At 43.6% G+C, this 22,960-nt stretch overlaps 1 protein-coding gene across 1 annotated transcript in view; it reads left to right on the top strand.

Moving 5' to 3' along the window:
- Positions 1–18,188, top strand: part of CERS6 (ceramide synthase 6) — a 294,381-nt gene extending 276,193 nt beyond the window's left edge. The window contains exons 9-10 of the mRNA XM_055308130.1: positions 11,343–11,499; positions 14,266–18,188. Coding sequence (XP_055164105.1) covers positions 11,343–11,499; positions 14,266–14,418 — 310 coding nt within the window. The 3' untranslated portion in view covers positions 14,419–18,188. The remainder of the gene's footprint in view (positions 1–11,342; positions 11,500–14,265) is intronic.
- The last annotated feature ends 4,772 nt before the right edge of the window (positions 18,189–22,960 follow it).

Raw genomic sequence — 22,960 nt, 5'->3', positions numbered from 1 at the left:
TAGGTATCATCTTATCCTAGGTTGATTTTGTAGACAAGGAATCTTAGGTTTGGGTGTTCAGGGGAGACTCCCAACATCATAGCACCAGTGAATGCAAGACTGAGCATAGAATCCAAGTGTTCAGACTTACGGTTCAGACATCATACTCAATACCATCCATTCTTTTCTGAGTAAGCTCGCTTCCCACCCACACCCCCCAGCATGTCTTTTCTGTGGAAGTAAGTCCAATAGTTAACATCAATTCAATTTCAGTAGTTAACATTGTTTTCAATTCATTTTTTAGCCAGAATGCTATGATTATAATAAATGTTTTTGTTCATCAGTTGCCCTATTATTGTTCAATGCATAGTTTTGTATTTGCTATTTTTCCTTCAAACTTCAGAAACCTGCAAAAGCAAATTTTTCTTGACTATATCTCTTCATTCACTCTCCTAGAGTTTTTTTTTTCCCATTTTCTTACCTCCTTTTATTTGGGGGGGGGGGAGCAGTTATTTGCTTGTTTTCCTTGATTTTCAGCCCCTTAAATCTTGGTTTTAGTAACTCTGATTCACTCTAGGGAGGCAATTGTTTATTTCAACATACTCAGATACATTTACTGTATCTCTTTGCCAACCAAATAATATGGTGTAATGTCCCTTAAGACTGCAGGCCTAGGGGATCCCTGGGTGGCTCAGCGGTTTGGCACCTGCCTTTGGCCCAGGGCACGATCCTGGAGTCCCGGGATCGAGTCCTGCGTTGGGCTCCCGGCATGGAGCCTGCTTCTCCCTCCTCCTGTGTCTCTGCCTCTCTCTCTTTCTCTATGTCTATCATAAACAAATAAATAAATCTTTAAAAAAAAAAAAAGACTGCAGGCCTAGGATACATTTTCTCTTTGCAGTAGCATTTTCAAAATTCTCAGGAATATTTTCTGAAGATACATTAAAGATTGAATCCTAGAAACATTTAAGTAAAAACAGAAACAGATGATAAAGGTACTGGTAACACTTCCCAGAGATGAGGTCATTAGAATTCAGTACAAGGTGACTGACTACATGTGTCACAATGCCACACACCAGATCATATCCCCACACACTGAGCTACTAGAAGTGAGATTTAATGCAACCTACATAGGAGTCAGAGACCACACCCTTCTTTCCTCCCCGCCACCCCCACCCCACCCCAAGAAGCCCTGCTGTATCCTCTCTCTCTACCTACAGGCAAGGGGAAGCAGTTGGCATGGTTTTATGTGGAGAAGACGCGGGTCAGAGTCAGGACAGGAATACCTAGAACAGGGAGCATCATGGAAGCCAGAGTATTCCAGAGGGTTGGGAAACCGGGCATCAAACACCGAGGAAACACACATGAAATATGTGGTCCAGGAAGTTAGAAGTGGTAATTATAGTCAGAATCTCAGAGCTAAGAAGACCTAAGATATGAGAACAAGGAGGTCAATCAGGAATGAGGAGGAGGGAAGGAGGGTCTGTTTTTTGGCAACAAGATACTCTTCAGCTTATCTTTGGACCTATCAGCCAGTTGGCACACACTAGGTGAGTGGCCTATTTTTTTTAAAGGGCCAGAGGACACATGCATACACTAGGGAGGTTGTATTTTTTTCCTTAAAATACAGAATTAATATTTGCTCAGTTTTGAGGGGGTTTTTTGTTTGTTTTGGGTTTTTTGGTGATTTCAGATTAACCTATTATCTGACTCATTACTCTAGGAAAACTTCTTGATAGGACAGAGAGATCTTACAACTTGGCTTCTAGGCTAATGAAGGTAGGGCTGACCAAAGTTCTGATACCTGTGGTACACACATAATTTCTTAGATACTGCTGAACTCTCTTCAAGCTTCTAAACAAAATGGGTGGATTTAGATCCCAGAATAATTAAATATGGAGATTATCCCTGAGCCAAAACTCTACTGGAACCTTCTCAAGAGATTTTTAAGAGGCAGAGGGACAGCATTCTTCCTGTCTTGTTAGCCTGCCATCCCAAACATGATGTCTTCTGAATCTCCCTGTTAGCTATTTTTTTGCTTCATAAGTTTTATGAAGAGTACACATCCTCGGTTTTGATGTAATTTTTAAAAAGAGGAGGCCAAGAGATAATATGTTTAAATTGAAAACCGGAGCACCTGAGTGGTGCCATTGGTTGAGCATCTCATTCTTGGTTTTGGCTCAGATTATGATCTTGGGCTCTGCACTTAGCGAGGAGTCTGCTTGGGATTCTCTCTCCGTTTCCCTCTGCTCCTCCACACCACTTGCTTGCTCTCACTCTCTTGCTCTCAAATAAATAAATCTTAAAAAAAACAACAAATACAGTATTGTGACCTTGATTAATTAAATAAGCCTTTGAGATCCTGGTCCCTTGACCGAAAAGTCAGTATTATATCTGACCTACCAACCTTATAGGTTATTAATGAGACTAAGTCTAATAAACATGAAAATTCTTTGAACATCTTTCCAATGTAAGCATTACTGTTACTCAAGCTCTCTTAAATCATTCAGTTGACTAGATGGTGACATATTTTACTAATGCTTTCTCACTGTTTGTCTTTGGAGATGCTCATTTTAAATCTCTACGTAGAAATCTCAGCACATAGGTGTGAATGTGGGTGCTGTGTGCCTCATTTCATTCGCTAGGGAATGTGTAGACCACATCCCTCCCGTGGGCTGCAGTCAAGAGAGTAACCACAGACCCACCACGCTGCAGACTCTTTGACCTAACAGCCCTTCCCACATAGATGTTGCTATTTAAAAAGCTAATGAGAAAATACAAATGGCCCCAGGTCTCAGCCACTACTTGAAGTGGAAAGCCAGAATGGAGGACACCCATTCCCAAGGAGCAAGTAACCACACCAGCCCATGTTCTTTTGTTAAGTAGCACATGGTAAGTGACGCCGTCCTACAAGGCCACCAGAGCCCAGGTGGGTTCCTTCAGGAACAAGTTCATGAACTCTAAGAATGGTCAGGCTTTTCTGTTTTGACTTAATTGATTAGACTCAGAAACTAAGGAAGACAGAATGTCTCATGCCGAGTCCACCTTGGTGGGTGCTTGGTCCTTGTTTTCTCTCACTGCTACAACAAATGCTGTTCAGATCCCCAAAGGAAGGGAATCGGGAAGAAAGGGCCAGGAGACCCAAGGCAAGCAGTGACGTTCTCCTGTTCCACACTTACCCATCACTGGTTCTCCAAGGAATGGTCCCTACCATGGACGTGAGCAAAAAGCAGCCGTTAAGGGGAAGAGTGGGCAGGTTTGGGGAGGTTTCAGAGCCTGGTTCATCCTAACCCTGTCATGATGGGGGTGATGGGTTTATACTATTTTTTTAAAGATTTATTTATTCATTCATTCATTCATTCATTCACAAGAGACACAGAGAGAGAGAGGCAGAGACACAGGCAGAGGGAGAAGCAGGCTCCATGCGGGATGCCTGACGCGGGACTCGATCCCGGGTCTCCAGGGTCACACCCTGGGCCGAAGACGGTGCTAAACCGTTGAGCCACCCAGGGTTCCCCTGGTTTTATACTCTTAGAAAACTGGAAGAATCATTTCCTGGAATCTGAGACTCTGTTAGATGTCTAAGAGATAGCAGGCACAAGGCTGTCTCTCCCACTTTCTCCCATTTTGAGAACAAGATCTTCACTTTTATACCTTAAATATTTCGTATATGTGACAAGCTAATAGAGGCATTATGCAATGTTCAGTAAGGGAGATCATTCTGTCAGGATTGAAGATTTGATTGGGGTGGATCACATGGGAATAACAGTTAAATAAGCTAAATGGGTCATTTAAGCAAGAGGGGCCTGGTATGGCTATCAGAAAGCAGGTGGTGACCCCGAGAGATAAAAATTCCAGGATAAAAGAGCAGGGAATGACAGGCCACAGGAAGCACAAATGTTAGAACAGCAGGTGTGTTTGTGTACTTTTTCTGTTGTAACATGGCAGTGGTTGACCCTGTGCCGGGGCCAAGGGTCAAGGACTATGGAAAGGTCTGGAGTTGCTGAATAAAGACCATAGGAATGATAGGACCTGAAGGCCTAGACAAGTTGTCAGGTAGGCTCAAATCTGAGCTGGCCCCCACCTACTAAATCTGACCTTGGCGTAATTACTTACATTCCTGTGTTTTAGTTTCTTCATCTATATAATAGTTAAATCAGGGACGCCTGAGTGGCTCAGCAGTTGAGCGTCTGCCTTTGGCTCAGGGCGTGCTCCTTGCATGGAGCCTGCTTCTCCTTCCTCTGCCTATGTCTCTGCCTTTCTCTCTGTCTCTCGTGAATAAATAAATAAAATCTTTAAAAAATAATAAAATAGACGATTCAAAAAAATATTTAGGATTGCCTGAGCCCATGTAAAGCCTGAGCCCCATCTCCTGGCATATAATTAATGCTCAATAAATACCAGCTAGTGTAAGTATTACTATTCTACAGTGATCTCACAGGGATGTTGAAAAGACTAAGTGAAACAAAATATGTAAATATGTTTGGCACAGTACTCAACACAGAGTAATTACTCAGTAAAGAACAGCTATAGAGGACCAGGCAAAAGTCTGTTTTAAGGGGCATGAGGGCAACAAAGAACCAGGCAGAGGGTTGAAAGCAACCATGTTGGAATCAGGATACATCCCGAAGAACATGGCCTTGGCTAGAGACTCAGTTTGGCAGATGATTAAGATAGACAAGTGGACCAGGCGGTGGAGGGGTTGAGGATTCAGGCAAACAGCAATGGAGCACCCAGAGGGCAATGACCAATTTTGAGAAAAACATTTGCCACAGCCAAGAAGTCACGACCTGCAAGAGTCTACGTGACCAGTTCCCAGGTCTGGCTAGGCTAGGACTGAAAAGTAAAAATACATGAGTTGGCTCCACTGTGTCACATTCGAATGGAAATACAGGCAGAACCAGGTACATCCATTGCTGAATGAAAGATAGATGGTTCATCCGTGTTGAACTCTAGCTTCCTGTGAGAGAAATTACTTCTCTGATACAGACGTCATAAGTCTCTCGATCAAAATAATGAGGTACCCAGGCTACAAGCTACCCAGAGCTGTCCTCCTAAGACGCTTGCCCACAAACAGTGGTGTCTTGGAGAAACCTGTGCTGCTGGTGAGACTGCCTTGTTAAAAGAAAATAACAAGCATGATTTTAAGCCTTTTGCAGCCTTGACTACTCAACACTAGATGAAGATAATTGTTGAAACCGGGCGCTTCTATTACCTTAGGAGGACCAGGACAGAGAGGGGTTGCTTATCACAGTGAATTAATTATGAGACTCCTTTTTTTCAGGTGTTAGGTACCCAGCATTTCTGTTCAGAGTAAATTTTAAATGCTTATCTATCAGCATCTATTTTTTTAATTTTATTTTTTTTAAGATTTTATTTATTTATTCATGAGGGACACACAGAGACAGAGACACAGGCAGAGAGAGAAGCAGGCTCCCTGCAGGGAACCTGATGCAGGACTCGATCCCGAATCCCAGGATCATGACCTGAGCCAAAGGCAGACACTCAACCGCTGAGCCACCCAGACATCCCTATCAGCGTCTATTTTAAAATGAACGAAACATGCCAGCAGATTATTAGACTGTCTTTAGGTCGGATCTACGTTTTATTTATGTTTTGTATAGGTTCAAATGAAAACATATGCCAGAGAAACACACATCATGAAACATACCAGAATCTTCCTGGGAAAGTAAAACCAAGACCATTCAAATGCTCTGAAGTAAAGAACATCTTAACTTTGACTCTAAAGCGAATTTTACTTTCTAATCTACCCTCTCTTGTATACGCAGGTTTGCTCAAACTGAAACCCTGATCCTGATTCTCCTAGAGAAGCAGTCTTGGCTCTCTTTGGATATTAGACATGGTTCCAATTATTGTGGTTTTTACATAGATCATTTCAGAAATCCCCAACCCAGGGCTCAGATGGAGCTCTTTGGTGGGAGTGAAGGAAGGAGTGAGGCAAAGCCTGTGGTTGCTTGCAGTGGCCAGGAGCTCAGGCTCATCATTAACACCCCTCTGTAACTCACCCACAAGATGAGAGCACCTGGGCCTCTCATCTTTAACATCTCAATTACCGTTATATGGTCCTACCTCTAAATTACTGGCATATTTTATTTTATTTTTAAAGATTCTACTTATTTATTCATGAGGGGCAGAGGGAGAAGCAGGCTCCATACAAGGAGCCCGATGTGGGACTCAATACCAGGACCCCAGGATCAGGCCCTGGGCTGAAGGCGACGCTAAACCGCTGAGCCACTGGGGCTGCCCACTGGCATATTTTGAAAGTAAGATTAGAGCCAAAAGTGAAAAGTGAAAATGTTCATTCCCTTTACATATTAAAGATAACAAACTTAAACTTTGAGTTGCCAGTCATAAGAGTGAAGAAACAAAACAAACAAAAAACAACAACAACAAGAAAAGAAAAGAAGAGTGAAGAAACATTGGTCATAGCTTTTCCAAATGAGAAAACAGTGGAGGTCTTTCTGTACTGCGCTGTGTATCAGAACTCTGGGGCTTAAGGAGAAAGCAGAAGTCACATTAGTGCTTAGAATATAAGTCCTTAAATATCATATTAAAATGAGACTATGGTGTTTTCTTTGCTAAAACAAAAAGGTTGTAAACTTCCCTCTTCTGCATGCATGTATCTATCCCCGCCCCCAGTCTAAATAGTATTTCTGTGATAATTAATTTAATATGAAGAATCCATAAAAGGTAAGCATGAATACAAGTAACTCTAAGGCATAATCAAATTAAATTGTTATGATTCATTAAACATCCATTAAAAAAACTCATCAAGGCTAATCTGTTGGGGTGGTAACTGGTGCATCTGCACATCACCAATGAATTGCAGGGAGCTCCTCTTGGCCCTGCAGGCATGCATTTGCATCAAGAATCATGCAGAAAGAAATAACTGCAGACTGAAGCTTCCTCATTCCATTGTTCAGCAAGATTCTTAGAAAGGAGAGTGTCAAAGTGTAACCCAAAGATCCAGTGCTTTTTGTCCTTGGATCCATACCTTGGCAGACAGTTTTGGCAGAATAGACCTATTTGAGCATGTTTTGTACATGCGTGATGTGCCATCTAGTGGCTAAGTGAGCCTAAATTAATGAAAAGGAAAAATGGCCCTTTCTGCTGCCTTAATGCCTCCAGCCTCTCCACCACATGATATGAGCAGCAGCAGGAGGGTTGACGCTATAGGCTATTATTTGGGAAAGGAAAAAAAATCTATTTTCTTAGAAGCCATATGTCAAACCCAAATTACTGTAGAGGGAAAATACCCTACGAATTAGGGTAATTATGCAAGCCAGCGGTTGCAATTTGGTGGCATTTGGCCTACAGAGGACTTTTTCCATTTTATTTTATTGAGGTATAATTCACATATGTAATATAGTGCATAACTGTTCAGTGTTTAGCTTGATACATTTTTACATTTATAGTTTATGCAGATATAATCTGCATAATTACCATGTAGTTCAAGATCTAGAACATTTCCTGCATCCCGGAAGCTTCCCTCTATCAGTGCTTATCTAACCCCTCTTTAGAACTCCGTCACCATAAATTTGCAATAGCATCATTAAAGTATATATATACTCCTAACCCTGACCTCTGAGAAAGGAGAAAATCTTGCACTCACCATTTCAACAGTTTGCCCAAAAAGGAATAATTTCTTTATCAAATATTCTGTAGCTAAACAAAGGCCCCATTTCCTGGGTTTGCTGTTTTTCAGAGTCGAGTTGGCAAAATGATATCCCTCTCCCCAGTCTAAATTCCTAACATATTGTTTTCCTTACCAAGCTTCTCTCACTGAGAGACATAGCCACTTGGTGCACTGATTGTATTTTCCCAAGTGTCTCTGCAGGCATCCAAGTCAATTTTCAAAGAAATCCCATTACTTTGGAGCAGTATCTCAGAGGTGCCACCGACTGTCATGGCAAAGCCTATGAATTCTGATGTCGTATTTCAGAAATTAATGTGAATGCCATGTCACCAGTGACTGCATGACACCTGTTCAAATTAAGCCAAGCAAATCATAATGGTGAGAAAGGCTCTCAACCTATAATCCAGCAAAGGATTTTCAGATTTCTAATGAATAGCATAATGCAGCCATTGTCGCCATTTCTACAGGACCTCTTTCTGTTCAAATGAAACTAGATTCCTTCTGAATGTCAAAACATACACTGTATCAGGAAGCAGAGCTAGTTCTGGAATAAAACTGATTTATTCCAAAGCTGTCTTGTACATGCCTATTTACTTGATTACTAAACAAACACACAATCAACCAACATGTCTAGTGAGCATGTTACTCCTGGGTGTTTTGCAAGGTGCTAGAGATAGAAAAGCATAAGGTGTGTGAGCCCTCCCCTTACTGCCATGGAGTTGAGCCCTGTTTAGATCTGTTGTCCTCTGGATTGCAAACTGGTGTTTAAAAAGATGACTGTGGGCAGCCGGGGGGGCTCAGCGGTTTAGTGCCACCTTCAGCCCAGGGCCTGACCCTGGAGACCCGGGATCCAGTCCCATGTCCGGCTCCCTGCATGGGGCCTGCTTCTCCCTCTGCCTGTCTCTCTGCCTCTCTCTCTCTCTCTCTCTCTCTCTCTCTCTCTCTGTCTCTGTCTCTCATGAATAAATAAATAAATAAATTTTTAAAAAGATGGCTGTCTCTTGGGATAATAAACAAGGCTAGAATATAGGCTTATCCTAATGTGCTCCTTCTTACAAATAACTTGTGGGGCTCTTTCTAATTATTTGTAATGGATTTGGGGGGAAAAAAGAATGTAAAGAAAATGCAAAATTCCCTAATGTACCAAAGAAAGTCTATAATGGCTTTAATTCCTTTCAAGGAATTACAATTTTTTTCTGTGTGCATATATGTACAATTGCAGTAGACCCTTGAACAGCATAGGTTTGAACTGCATGGGCCCACTCATATATGGATTTTTTTTCCATAAATACAGTACTTAAATAAATGTTCTCTTCCTTATTATTTTCTTAATTCTTTTCTCTAGCTAACTTTATGGTAATAAGACAGTATATAATACATATAATATACAAAATGTATATTGACTCTTTATGTTATTGGTAAGGTTTCCATCCTACAGAAGGCTATTAGTAGCTAAGTTTTAGGGGAGCCAAAAGTTATACGCAGATTTTTGACGGCATAGAAAGCTGGTATACCTAACCTATGTTGTTCACGGGTCAACAGTATTTATTTTATGAAGTTGAGGTGATAGTACATATTTTTCTCTATCATAAGAAACTCTTGAAACATGTTTAATTCTTGAGGGAGTTCATAATTTCTGGAATAAGAATAAAAACTAATTACTTAACCATTCCCTATTATTGGAAATTTTGATTGCTGTTTCAAAAACAGTTATAGAAATTTAATGTTTATATATTTGAAATGAAGTCTTTGATTTTCTACCATACTCAAGGCCAGAACTTTCCAAACAGTGTTAAGTAATACTGGTGATGCTGGCTGGCTGTGGTTTGTACCAGATTACAAAGGCAGTAATTCGGTGTTGTTAAATATGATGACAATGGCTGACTTGAGTTGAATAAAAATCATATTAAGGAAATCCTTTTAGTTCTAGTTTTTAAACATCAGCAGTGGGGAATTGAACATTACCAAATGTCTTTCAATGTTTTTTAAATAATTAGGTTTGTCCCAATTTGGCCTATGGGCGTGTAATACATTTATATTAATAGATTTCCTAATATTGTCCCCTTTCACCAGAATGAATTCTATAATGTAGAGTAATGTACTTGTAATGAATTGTCAAATTTAATGCCATACTATTGATTTTGAGATTTTAGCATCCATGTTTATTGTTCATTGTTTTGAGAGACAACCAGTGTGACAGGATTACAGACACACTCTGTGCATCTCATTGCCTGTAAACGTGGGTTGCTGAAACTAGGGATGGGGAGCCTGTTTGGGTCTACTGTTCACTCTCCTTTTCTCTTTTCCTCTTATCTCAACTGCACATCAAGGGAGGTTTTTTCCTTTTGTGACCTGACAAAGTACTTAACCTCTCTCAAAGCACTCATCACATTCTTTCTTATATTAAAATTTTCTGTATACCTGCCTTCTGTTCTTGCAGGAGTGCTCGGTGTCTTACAAGGTTTCCATCCCTACCCCTTAGCCACTAAGTGTTGTCCACCTAGCATCTCCAGCAGGGTCCCAGCAAGCGCTGCAGTGGCAGATGGTGGAGATACACTTAGATGAGTTCTGCCAACATCCTTAGATCTCCAAAGTCCTGCTGTAAGCTAAGGAGGAAAGCAAGGAAGCCAGAGTGATTGCAAAATTCTGTGGGTACCGCACTTCTCTTATGGCAGCAACAGAGTCCAGGAGGCATGAATCAACTTCTAAAGGCATAGGAGAAAGCAGAGCAAAGACAAGAGCACAGCACTGAAACCAGCCCTCATGTACCTGCCCCAGGTGGCCGCTCCTCCATCCTGGCCTGATGGTAGATTACTGAGAGAACCAACTACTTCAAATACGTTTGCTACCTCATGTATACACTCTTAAAATGACGTCCATTTATATCCAAATAATTTTTTTTTAAATCATTCCAGGTGCCTGGGTGGCTCAGCCAGTTAAGTGTCTGCCCTCTGCTCAGGTCATGATCTCAGGGTCCTGGAATCAAGCCCATGCTCCCCACCTGCCCCTGTCCAGCTCCCTGCTCACTGGGGGGTCTGCTTCTCCCTCTGCCCCTCCCCTTGCTTGTGTGCTCACTCGCTCACACACACTCTCTCTCAAATAAAAAAATCTTTTAAAAAACCATTCCAATACTCAAGCATCACTTCAAAATGGTATCTTTCAATTGTCACTTTCCCAGAGGAAGGCTTACAGAATTAAGTATGTTGTAGGGTCTCGCCAACTAGACTGTAAACCACTTGAGGACAGGGATTAGGTCTAAGCACCACTGTGCTACACATACAGTTTAAACTTACTAACGAGCATTTCTGGAATTAGTTAACCTTTTTTTTTTCTTGCACTGTTATGTTGTTGAATGGTATTCCTCACCCTTAAAGACAAAAAGTAACTTTGAAGACGGAACAGGCCTTTTAACAAGTAGCAAGAGAGAGAATCACGACCAGATATATGATGGAAATTAACAGAAGAAATGACAGCCCGTGAAAGAGGAGCGGAAGCACGTGGTTCAGGCTAGAATTAAATGAATGTTAGGACACCAGGGAAATCGTTCCAATGAGGACTCTCCTAGGTACCTGGTCAGACTTCAGACCGTCCTTGCAGGGTGGGACCGGTAGTGGGTATCATTGGCTTTGAGATTCTGTGCAGTAAATGAAGTTCCTTTGAAAGCAGAGGGAAAGCTGTGTTCCGTGATCACTTTCTCTTTTTTCCTTAGGGTGTTAAATACCACGTTATTTGAAAGCTGGGAGATCGTTGGACCTTACCCTTCCTGGTGGGTTTTTAATCTACTGCTGTTGCTAATCCAAGGCTTGAACTGCTTCTGGTCTTACTTGATTGTAAAAATAGCTTGCAAAGCTATTTCAAAAGGCAAGGTAAGGTCAAACTTAACTGTTTCTGATATGTCCCAGAAAATTATGTGTTTTGGTTCTTCCTAATCAACAATAACATTGTTATTTCAAATTTCATGAAAACTTGTATTTTTTCCTTCATTAATTTATCATAAACTCCTGGAAACACAAACCAAATTTTCATTTTCTTCTGTTTAATTTTTTTAAGTTGTAGCATTGCTTGGCTGATGACTCCCACCGATCTGCATTTATAATTTTAGGTTTAATGATGCCATGTTATTTGTTGTGTTCTTTCTCTCCCTCTGTCTCCCATGATCCTTCTCTGATTAAACTTGTACCGAACAGAAATTTAATAACATCTTCCCTTTTATGAGAAGGGTTGCTTGATGCAATATCCCCATTTATGATTTTTCCAAGAAAATTTAATTAAATTTCTTTGTTTAAATGTGGATTCATGAAGCTGATTCAAATAATGTTTCTTGGGAGCAGTGAAACAGAACATTCCAGAACATTCTCTGTGACATTTTCTTACTTTCATTGTTTATTCTCTTCCTTCTGCTACCGTGGAAGGCTGGGAAGTGGAACCCTTTACATGTAAGTTCCTCATACCTCTCTCTCTGTCCTTGTTCTGGGTGCCACTTCAGCCTGTTGGAGGGGCCCTCAGATGCTTTTGTTTCCCTGCATATTGCTCCAGCTAATCAGCTGGCACTGACCAGAGGCTTTAACTGAAGTGTAGCTCCCACCAGGTACAAAGGATACTAGAAACAGCTCAGTGAGGACCCATTGTGTGAGCTTGCACTCTGCTGAATTTTCCAATGTTCCAACAGAAGGAGAGGAATATTTTCATTTGTGTTTAACATGTTTGCTTAAAAAAAAAAAAAAACAGAAATAGACAAAAGTGAAGTAGAAGCAGAACTAAATTGCAGAGAGGATCCCCATGGTCCAGAATGGAGGCCTGTGCATCAGCTGTTCCCTGGTCTGCCCTGACTACCTTGTCCTCGGTGAGATAATAGGTAAATGGAGCTGGCTCCTTCCATGGGGCTCAGGACATCACAATCATGTACTGTGCAGCCAGTTCTCAGCATCAGCTCTTATACAAATCCAAAATATTTTGATGAATTAATAGTTTAGAGGTGGAAGTTGATTTTTTTTTTCTGTGACCTCTTACTCTTTAAGATGAGCAGTGTGTTTCTGTTAAAAAAAAAAAAAAAAACACTCCTTTTCCTCCTCTGGATACAGATGACATCAACATAAACAATGCTATCAGCATGGTACCAATAACTGAGGACGCAGGTGAATTCGATTACTTGTATCCTTATTGCATTGCTGTTTCCACCAGACCTCTGGTCTTCTCTCCAGATTGTTCCTTCAATCTTAAGGAGAGACGATTGTTAATTTCATTGCGGATGTCAGGCTTCAGAATATCATAACTGCCCTTGCAGTTCACCTACGACAGATTCATCTTGGCCGTGGGTTACGGACTCCTAACTGTTTTAGGAGTTATTTTGAGACGTTTTAAATTATTCCCTTCCTTGAAAGTAACATAAGTATAGACTTTTTTCCAAATGCAATTGCAAATAATCTTACTAAGCATGCAAATGTAAATCGGTCACTCTCTGAAACTGGCATTTTCTTTCTTATTAGTGACTTTTGACCAGTGGATTTCTCAGTGTAGTGAAGCTTTACTGTTATGCTGTCTTGGTGACCCACATTTGCCTTTTTTTTTTTTTAAGTTCAAGTATCGAAAATAATTCAGTCCCTTTGGTCTTTTGGTATCTAAATCATCTTGGAGGTGGTTCTTGTGTGTTCAGTCTCCTCTCAAGGGGCATTGGCATGAAGTCCATTTTTACCATATTTATTTGATTGGTTGTTTCTGGTTAGAAAGTAGCAACAGTTCTGAGCTCTTACCTTGTCCCCACCCACTGGACAGAGATGGTGTTGTCCTGCAGCAACAGGTGGCTTCTCCAGTTGGGGCCACTGGTGGCACAGAGAGGATGTGATGGGGGAAAAAGCCCCCAGTTCATTCTGATACACCTCTCAGGAGACTACTGATGCACTTCTTAGAGAAACTAATCTAGGCAACTAGATTTGGGAAAGCTTCTATGAAGCCAGGCCCCCCAGGTCCCCAGGTCCCTATTGCCACCCCACTCAGAAAATAAGTAAACGGTGCTCAGTTACTCAGAGGTCTTAAGGCCTATTCGGTAAAAATGCTTACCATCATTTAGACAGAGTAGGTGGTTCAAACTATTTTAATTTTAAAAGTAGTTGAGTATTTTCTTAATCTCTCCCTAAATTACTTCCTTCCTAGACTGTGACTTTTTTGGGGGGAGTCCTTTATGGTAATGCATATGCTGGTGCCTGAGCTTGCCATCCTCATTATATAATGAGACTGGGTAGAGGATTGAAGAACTTTGGAACAATGGAAGCCCATTCATGATGATCTGGTCAATAGATTTTGTGGGGGAAGTATTTTAAACTAGACCGTACCCAGCAGGTTCCCAAAATGGTCTAGTACGTTCTCATTGTCCAGAGGTACCTTAAAGAAGTCAGCATGTCTAGACATGCTCCTGTGAAGCCTAAATCCATCTCCATTCCATTCCTTGATAACTGACTTTGTCACTCAGATTGCATGTCTCCATTGAAGGAGAACTAACTATCGTGGCAGTGTTCCTGTCTTCTTCGATTTTTAACATGTGGCTCTGTGTCCCTTCATGTACATGTACTTCTGACCATGCCGTACCTTAATGATTCCTTAGGAGCCGGTTACATTCATCTTCTTGTATTCCACAGGTGTCCAAGGATGATCGAAGTGATATTGAGTCTAGCTCAGATGAAGAAGACTCAGAACCTCCAGGGAAGAACCCCCACACTGCGACTACCACCAATGGGACCAGTGGTACCAATGGGTACCTCCTTACTGGGTCTTGCTCCGTGGATGATTAATTACTCAATACTACAAGTCCCGAACAAAGTGAACTGTTTGTTCCTGGAAGTATTTAATAAGTTGCAAATGCAGTTCCTTTCATTATATCTCAGCACCAGAAACAAAAATTAGGGTTATCAAAGCATTTTGAATAGTGCACTGCCATATGTCCTGTCTGTGAATGAAGAAGAATTACCATTCTCTATATGTAGGCATGCTGTATGTAATTGACACAAGGGAACAGTATTTGCATTTGTACTGTCTTAGAATATTATTTATATTTCATTTTTGTTTGTAAATCTGCGGACAAAAGAGGGTTTCCTCACTCCTTTTACTCTCTGGGTTCATGACAGTGAGGGAGATGTGCCATCTGCTTCTACCCCTTTCTATTGCTGTAACTCAGTTCGATAGGAGCATCAGCTTTATTTGTCACTTAGAGCAAGCAAAATCCAGCGCAAGATTCTCGTACTGCTCCAAACAGGTTTGCTTTCTTTGTGTTACAGTGCCTGTTTTGAAATTGCCTATATAGTCTCAGTGACCATTTTCCCAGTGTAAAGTTTAAACAGAATGAGCTAGGCTTTTTAATTGTCACTCTTCATGGTCAATTAGCACTTCAAATTAAACAGTATGGTTATTTGAGAACTTAAAAAAAATTGTTTTGTATTGAATTGCTTTGGAACAGACGTTATTTCTTGTGCACATGGCCAAGATGTCTTCAATGAGTATGGTAACTAGTTGGAGGTGAACCTTGTAGGTTACAGAGGGGTTTTTTGTTTCTTTGTTTATTCCCTATTATGAGGTCAGTGCTCTGGCTCTGAAGGAAGACATTTGCGTTAAGGTCATCGTTGAAACCAGTGAAGTCACTCTTACTGTTGGGAATTTGTCCTGTGATCTGAGAATAACAGAAAGAGAATAGCTGATTTCAACCAGGTTTCAGCACTACCCCTATAATTACCACAGTCATGAAAAAGAGAAGCTAAGCATAATTTGGCACAGCAAAGGAGACTTTGAACAGTTGGCAAAGGTCATCTCTAGTGCAAAGCACTTTATTGCAATCGGCATTCGAGGAAGTGCCTATCTAGTATTTGATCTTGATGTTTTGATTTTTCCGAACAAAATAAAGCCAATGGGAGGAGGACGATTTTACTGTTTGTCTTTTCTCCTTAAATATGACCCATAGTGACTCTCCTGTTGCTAGAAACTGAGCAGTGTTGCACTTGAAGTCCTTTGGTTTGCTTCTTTGAAGACTTGTTCAGTTTCCAGGAATTTTTATTCAAACGGAGCTATTTCCAGAAAAAGAAAAGATAAAAATTATACCGGACTATGGCAATATCAGCAATGAGAAAGATTGCCAAAAAATAAGTTGCTGTAGTCTCCTACCTGGCAGTGTTACGTATGTATAAATAAGAAAACCATTCACATAAGCCAAAGATTTTATCTCTTTTCTTCCAACTTTTAGTAAGAGGGAATAAAAAGGTATTACAAACACTTATTTCATACACAAAACAAGAGTCGAAAACGACAAGGTAGTAACATAAATCTGTGAGTCAGATGATAGTGAAGACAACAGGAGCAGAAATCCTAGGGAGTGCGTGTCTTCTTATGGCCGTTCAAATTTTTGAAAACATTGAAATAAATCTTTGTGCCCACAATTTGCAACCTGTGAGTTAATAGTCAAAATAATACTCCCAAACAAAACCTCACACCGGGCTATTAAATCTTTCCCCACCTGTATATGAAAGAGTCTGTTTCTGTAAGGCCCATAGTAATAATCGAAGAGCTTTAGACATATATCTGCTTGTTTATTGAGAAAACGATGCAACTAATTATTCTCATAAAGCCTTGTTATTTTATTTCACAAAACAGGGCTATGTCTAGGAGTATAATTTGTGGATGGTTTGAGATCAGTCATAAAACATCAAAAACACTTGTTCGTCATCTGAACATCTGCTAAAAGGCAGATATATAAAATGTAGCAGCAAGCATGTTATGTAGCTGAAAAATGTTGAGAAGGTGAAAGTTTCCCTTATTATCAACTAAAATATGGAAAAGAAGAGTGAATTGTATCTTGCTTTAGTGTCTGGAGCAAGTCCTCACAACGGGAGAAATAAACCAGAGAACCACAGTGTGTTCACATTGGGATCATCTGATACTCTACCACAGAAGAATAACTTCAGAAGATCGGCTTGTAAATTAATGGTTTAGCAGAGTTGCATGAAATGAAGTAAATTGAGTCTGTCCTCAGCAAATACAAATCTAAGCAATCTTTTGTTTTTCCCAAAAGTCACCTCAAAGGAGGACTGAGAATACTGAGCCTCAGTGACCGATACATTAATACAGTCCCCAGTGTATCCATAGATTTTTATTTCATTTTTCCATTTTAGGGCAGAGAGTTCTTTTTGATTAATCAAAGTGGTGTTTGTAGACCTGTTAGGATGAAAAATAATATATTTCTGTCTACTCCTCCCCCATGGTGGCATGATAAGACTGAGAGAAAAAAAAATATGAGTTATCTTATCTTCTACTTGTGCCAGGCCATAGCTTTGGAAGTGTATTTTGTAAATTCAACTGTAGGTTACTGAAAGTGTTGTTTCCCATTAATTAACTTAGCCCATGTCGATATCTCCTTCCTCCTGGTCGTATTCAAACCTTTCCAGGATAACAAGGGGTGTGTAGGAAGGAGTCTAGAAAAAGTAATATTTTATTCTCTAATGCTATATAGCTTTTCTAGATCTCTTAGTGGAGAAAAAAGTAGAAAGTCAAGTAGAATTTGGCCTTGGGTCAATAGATGACATGAAAATGTGGTCTATGTATGTTACATGTATGTTTCTCCAAAAACATGATAAAACCAAAATAGCACTGACTCATCCTTATCCATATTTTTTTCATTAAAAACCATCCACCGTGTACAGTAGAAACTTCCCACCTCCCTCTCAACTTCCTGTTCGTGCCACTCACCCGGCTGAGACTGGTAGGATCCTTTCAGCCTCTTGCCTTAGGCTAAGATCACAAAGGGCCTAAGGTCAGCATATAAGCCAAATGTAGTTCACATTTCCAAATTCAGTGGTGCACAGGTGGAGAATAGAGGAGTAACTGTCAGTATTTGGGATGATTAAGGTGAATGTCAGAAAAAAGGAATTTGGTTGCTGTTTCACCCCAAGATTTTATTAACATCCAACTCCTGCCAGGCTGCGAGACAGATGGTGTCCCGAGGTACCATCAGATAATGGAACAAGTAACTGACAAAGATGAACTAGGAAGGTGGGTAGGCTCCCCAAAGAAAGCAAGCAGTTGGGTGAGAGAAATAACTCTTCACTGAGATAAAATCAGACCACATTTATCCAAAATCGTGGGTGAACCTCAAAATGTCCAGTTCTGTTGCCAACATCCCATTCTGAGTATTTGATTGAGGTTGCATTTGAGCAAACTGAATGCTTTTACCTTAGGCAGAAAGGGTCTGGACCTCCCACTTGGTGTATTTGAACCTCACTGTTATTTAGGCTGAAGTAAAAAATGAGATTTCGGTTCAGTTCTCCTGAATCTTTGCAAAAGAGCCCTTCAGAGAGAACTTTGTGGACACCCATGATTGTTCTCCTTCTGTTCATGACTTTGTATCGATAGTTATTTTTGTCGCTTTCTTAGAAATGTTAATGCCAAAGTTGCCTGAATATTTGAGTATTCTTAATTTGCAGTGTACAGAATAATTCCAAAGGTGTTAAGAGATTCTGTTTGTGTATGTGATGCTGTCGTTATGTCCAGAGAGGCTTCAAGAAATCCTTTGGAAATAAAAGGTTAAATGTTTACATTTTCTGGGATATTTGAGGTCTTAAGATACTAATTAGCTTATTTTTTTTTCTTTGTCTTTGGCTGATTTCCTGCTTTGTAGATAAGTATTAGTATCCCTGAAATGTAAAAAAAAAACCAAATTAGATCAAAGTCAGCCTGATGAAAAAGTGATGACAAGGCACTTAGTTTTTAAGTAACTTGTATGGGAAGAGAAAACGCAGTTAGCTCTGATTATTGCACTTGCTGTCTAGCATGCTGCTCCTGAAAGGAAACCCCTCAGTGACCATAAGCAATTCTTGAATTCATGCACATGCAGCAGATAGTACTGGTTTACTGTGGCCACACTGTGTAGTTTTTGATTGTAGCAGGCCAGAAGAGGACCCTGTGGTCTGCCTTTGTGTGCATGGTCCCCTCCCCTCCCCTAAGGGGTGCCTAGTAGACGCGAGGAGGCCCATGTGTCCACTCTATGCTGTTGTAATGTCTAACAGTGTACTCAGAGGGAGCATACCTGATGCTGGTTTTCTTGGAGAAAACTTACCTAGGAAACATAAAGCATCATAAGTAACAGTTTGTAAGATCCGTGGACACCCAAAGGAGACCCTTAGCCTTTTCCAGCTATTTCTAACTTAAGTTCATTCAGCCTGAAGCCTTTGAAAGGAATGGCTTAGCAAATGGCCACAAGCTAAGACCCCATCAGATCCAAGAAGTAAAAGTCTCTGCAGCCAGATGGCACATCTTACAGTGTCTTCACAAGACTCTTATCAAGATTGCCAGGAACTGACGGGAGGGGACGGTTAGCCCAAGATCTGTGTTGTTCATCTCATCCACCCACATTCCTCTCAGCCTCCTGGAACTCTTGATAAGAGGAAACCAAAATATTGTCACTTATCTGCTATCAACTTCCCAAAAGACTTTGGATCAGTTGCTTTACCACTCTTCTTTCTCTGATTCCATTTTTCTTAAAAAGTCTCGCACCCATGAAAGCTTGGTTTCCTATTTTGCTATATGTGGCATGGCCTGGAAACCAGGGACAACAGCTATTGGTATGATTTCTGTGTTAAGTGAAAAATTAGATTTTATACAGATCATCTTTTTTCTCTTGGATCTCTAGTAATTTTTTTAAACTGTCGTTGTAAAACTGCCCTTGAGAAATTAGAGGCTTTTAAAGATTAGTTGCCAAAGATAAATTAGCTCTGTAATAGGAACAGTTAGTTATGTGGCAATTCTGGGACTTTGACTTAGAGATTCATTAATTTAAAGATGGAATCCCCCCCCCCTCCAAGATTGATTTCCAAAAGTTTCATGAAGCTTCTAAGCCTGTGTTTCTCATCATCTTTTGGTGGGCGCACAGAATCGGTCACCTCTGTAGCCATTCGTTGTCAAGCAAGGGGGAGAGGGTTCGTTTGGGGATTTGATTTTTTTTCAATTTGCAGTGAGAAATAGGATAGGTGACAAACTCTTACATGTTTTCTTGAGACAATTCAGTGCTTGAGCATCTCTGTCAGAAGTGGAATGATGTACTGTTAGCCAATTAGAATTATTTTATGTATTGTTAACTGTGTTTTGCTGATTTTTATATGAAAATATAATTATTCGTTCTTGATCTCTGGAAGCAATCATTATTATGAGGATCATTTTACTTTGGAAACACTTTCATAATAAAGATAAGTATTAAGAGGAACGTGTAAATGACCTCTTTTGTCAGCGCTACTCTGCTTGTGCTGGTACTACGTCACGTCATCCTGGACACCAGTTCTTTCCGGGCACACATCCTGCTGCCAGTTTCCGGCTCACTTCCCTTAAATCCCAGGTCGTATTATATTTATATGTTACATATGTATGTTGTTTTGTCAGGAGCTTAGCCAAGCTGCTCCATAGTATTGCTGCCGAACATCCATCCTGTTTGCAAGGTGGCCTGCGGGGACCTTGAACTGACCCTCGCCCCTCAAGCAGGTGCACATCCTGGAGAGCAGCCCTTGGGTCAACAGTCTCCCCGACCTCCTGGGGCCTCAATGCCCCCTTGCCCCTTAGATGAGAGCGCCACGGGGTTTGCCGAAACCCCACTGACCCATCCAGCCTCACTTAGCCCAGGAAGTCCAAAGCACTGTACCCGCGGACCCTAATAAGGCAGATGCCCCAAGTCCTGTCTCTGCCTTCAGCCTGCGTGGCCCTCGGGGCTCGCTGTGTGTACCTCCCCCGTGACCCGTGAATAATAAACCTCTGCGTTTTAACTTCTCTTGTGGCCTGTTGTCTGAACTTCACCATCGGATACCTTGTGCTCCACTTAAGTAGTAATTTAGCATAGTTAAAACATTTATACGTTCTATATATATGTCACAGATCCTCTTTGAAAATTAAGACATAAAAACTTTATTTTTAAAAAAATTTTATTTATTCATGAGACACACACACAGAGGCAGAGACACAGGCAGAGGGAGAAGCAGGATCCATGCCCGAAGCGGGACTCGATCCCGGGACCCTGGGGTCATGCCCTGGGCCCGAGGCACACGCTCCCCCGCTGAGCACCCCCAGGCGCCCGACATAAAAACTTTAATGTTAGCTTTCATGCAGGGCTTCATTCTGGAAAAAATATTAAATATTATTTGTAGAGAGAACACTTCAAATATACCCGCCCGCACGGATTTTTACAAAGTATAAAAAGAAGCAATGAGGAGAGGCCACGGCGCAGCAACAGGAAGCATCCCTCGCTCTCCGTGTGCCCCCCCAGCCCTCCGCGGCCGCTTGGGGGGCGGGGGGGCTCCTTCCCCTTCCCTGTCCTCCCTGGGTCACCCTCTTCCCCGGCTGCTCTTCTGCTAATGTCTCCAGAGCCGGGGGTGGCCCTGACGTCCGGCAGCCGGGTCGGCGCCGCCAGGAGCATTAATGAAAACTACGCGGCGGCCGGGGCCCGGCGGTGAGCGCCGCCCGCAGCCCAGACCTGACCCTGCGACCCGGGATCGAGTCCCGCGTGGGCTCCCCGCACGGAGCCCGCTCCTCCCTCGGCCTGGGCCTGCCTCGCTCTGTGTGTCTCTCTCATGAATCAATCAGTGTTTAAAAAAAGAAAGAAAGAAAGAAAGGACAGCGGTGAGAGGCGTGGGCAAGAGTGGGAGACCCTACACCGAAGGAAGGGGGCGCCCGCGAGGCCGGCAGGCGGGGGAGCTGTGACCTCCCGGGGCTGCCCTGCGGGGCGCAGACCCCGGCCGCTCCCTGCTTTCTCGGCCCCCAGGAGGCTGCCGGTGGGAAGCCCAGAAGTGTCGGTGCTGGGGGGCCCTGGGGGGCCTGGGGGGAGCAAGCAGAGCAGCCCGCGTAGCCCCCGGAGCCCCCCCGGGCCCCCCGGAGCTCTCCCAGAGCCCCCCTGGAGCCCCTGGAACACCCCCCAGGTCCCCTGGAACCCCCCTGAGCCCCCCGGAACCCCTTGGAACACCCCCCGGAGCCTCCTGGAACCCCCCAGAGCGCCCCCGGAGCCCCCTGGAACACCCCCCAGGCCCCCTGGAGCCTCCTGGAACCCCCCAGAGCGCCCCCGGAGCCCCTGGAACACCCCCAGTTCCCCTGGAACCCCCCGGAGCCCCCTGAGCCCCCCAGAACCCCTTGGAACACCCCCACGTCCCCCGGAACACCCCTGGAACACTCCAGGCCCCCTAGAACCCCCGGGCCCCCCTGAGCCCCCTCCCCGGAGCTCCCTGGAACCCCTGAGGCCCCCCGGAACCCCCCGGGCCCCCTTGAGTCCCCCCAGAGCCCCCTGAGCCACCCCCCCAAGCCTCCTGGAACACCCCCAGGCCCCCGGAGCTCCCTGGAACCCCCCTGGGCCCCCCGGAACCCCCTAGAGCCCCCCCAGCACCCCCGGAGTCCCCCCCAGCCTCCCCGGGCCTGGCCTGCAGGGCTCACCCGTGCTGGAGGAGCGCAGGGCCCCGCGCAGCTGCGCGCCCCGGGCGTCGGGCATCCTCACCCCCTCACCCCCTCACCCCTTCAACCCCTCGGGAGAGAGCGCCCGGGCCCAGCCCCGAACCTGAACCCCGCATTGCCCGGGGGCTGCGGCGGACCCGGCAGGGAGGCCACCGCCTGAGCGCCGAGAAGGCGCAAGGGGGCGGGGGCTGGGCTTGCAGAAGTGTCTAGAAACAGAAGAACCGAGAAGACAGAGCGCTGGGCGGGAGGGCGGCGGGAGGAGCCGCCGAGGCGCCAAGTCCGCGGCCGGTGAGTAAGTTTGAAGCAGCTCGTTAGGCAAGAGCTGGGCTTGGCCTGTTTGACTTGAACGGCGGGGCCGCGTGCACCGCGGGGCCGTGTGCACAGTGGGGCCGTGTGCACAGTGGGGCCGTGTGCACGGCGGGGCCGTTTGTGGCCAAGGCTACAGCGAGCAGCCAGGCTTGGGCTCGCGCCTGCGCCCTCGCACCGCCCGAACGCCCCCGCGGGGGCCCCAGGGCGCCGGGAATCCTCCGGGCCCTGGAGACACAGGTGGCGCGCACGGGTGTGCTTTCTGCTTTCGTGCGACAGACGACCTAGGAAGAGAAAGAAAGCAAAAAACAAAACAAAACAAACAAAAAAAAAGCGTGAGGGCTAGTTTGCTCGGCCGCGGAACCCAGACCACAGTCTGGGAGCCTTGAACCCAGGACCTCCCGTTCCGCGGTGCTGGAGGCGGGGTTGCAGGCTCAGGGGTCATTGCTCCGCGTCCCCGCCTCGGCCCCAACCTCTCCTTTCTCGGTGCCACTCAGACTGGATCGGGGCCCCCCTGAAGGCTTCATTTTACCTTAACCGCCTCTTTCTTTTTCACCACTGATGTAATTT

Source organism: Nyctereutes procyonoides, unplaced genomic scaffold (assembly GCF_905146905.1).
Source record: "Nyctereutes procyonoides isolate TBG_1078 unplaced genomic scaffold, NYPRO_anot_genome, whole genome shotgun sequence".
In the NCBI taxonomy this organism is placed as follows: domain Eukaryota; kingdom Metazoa; phylum Chordata; class Mammalia; order Carnivora; family Canidae; genus Nyctereutes; species Nyctereutes procyonoides.
Note: the sequence above shows the minus strand (reverse complement) of the source record. Positions and strands in the feature narration are given on the sequence as shown.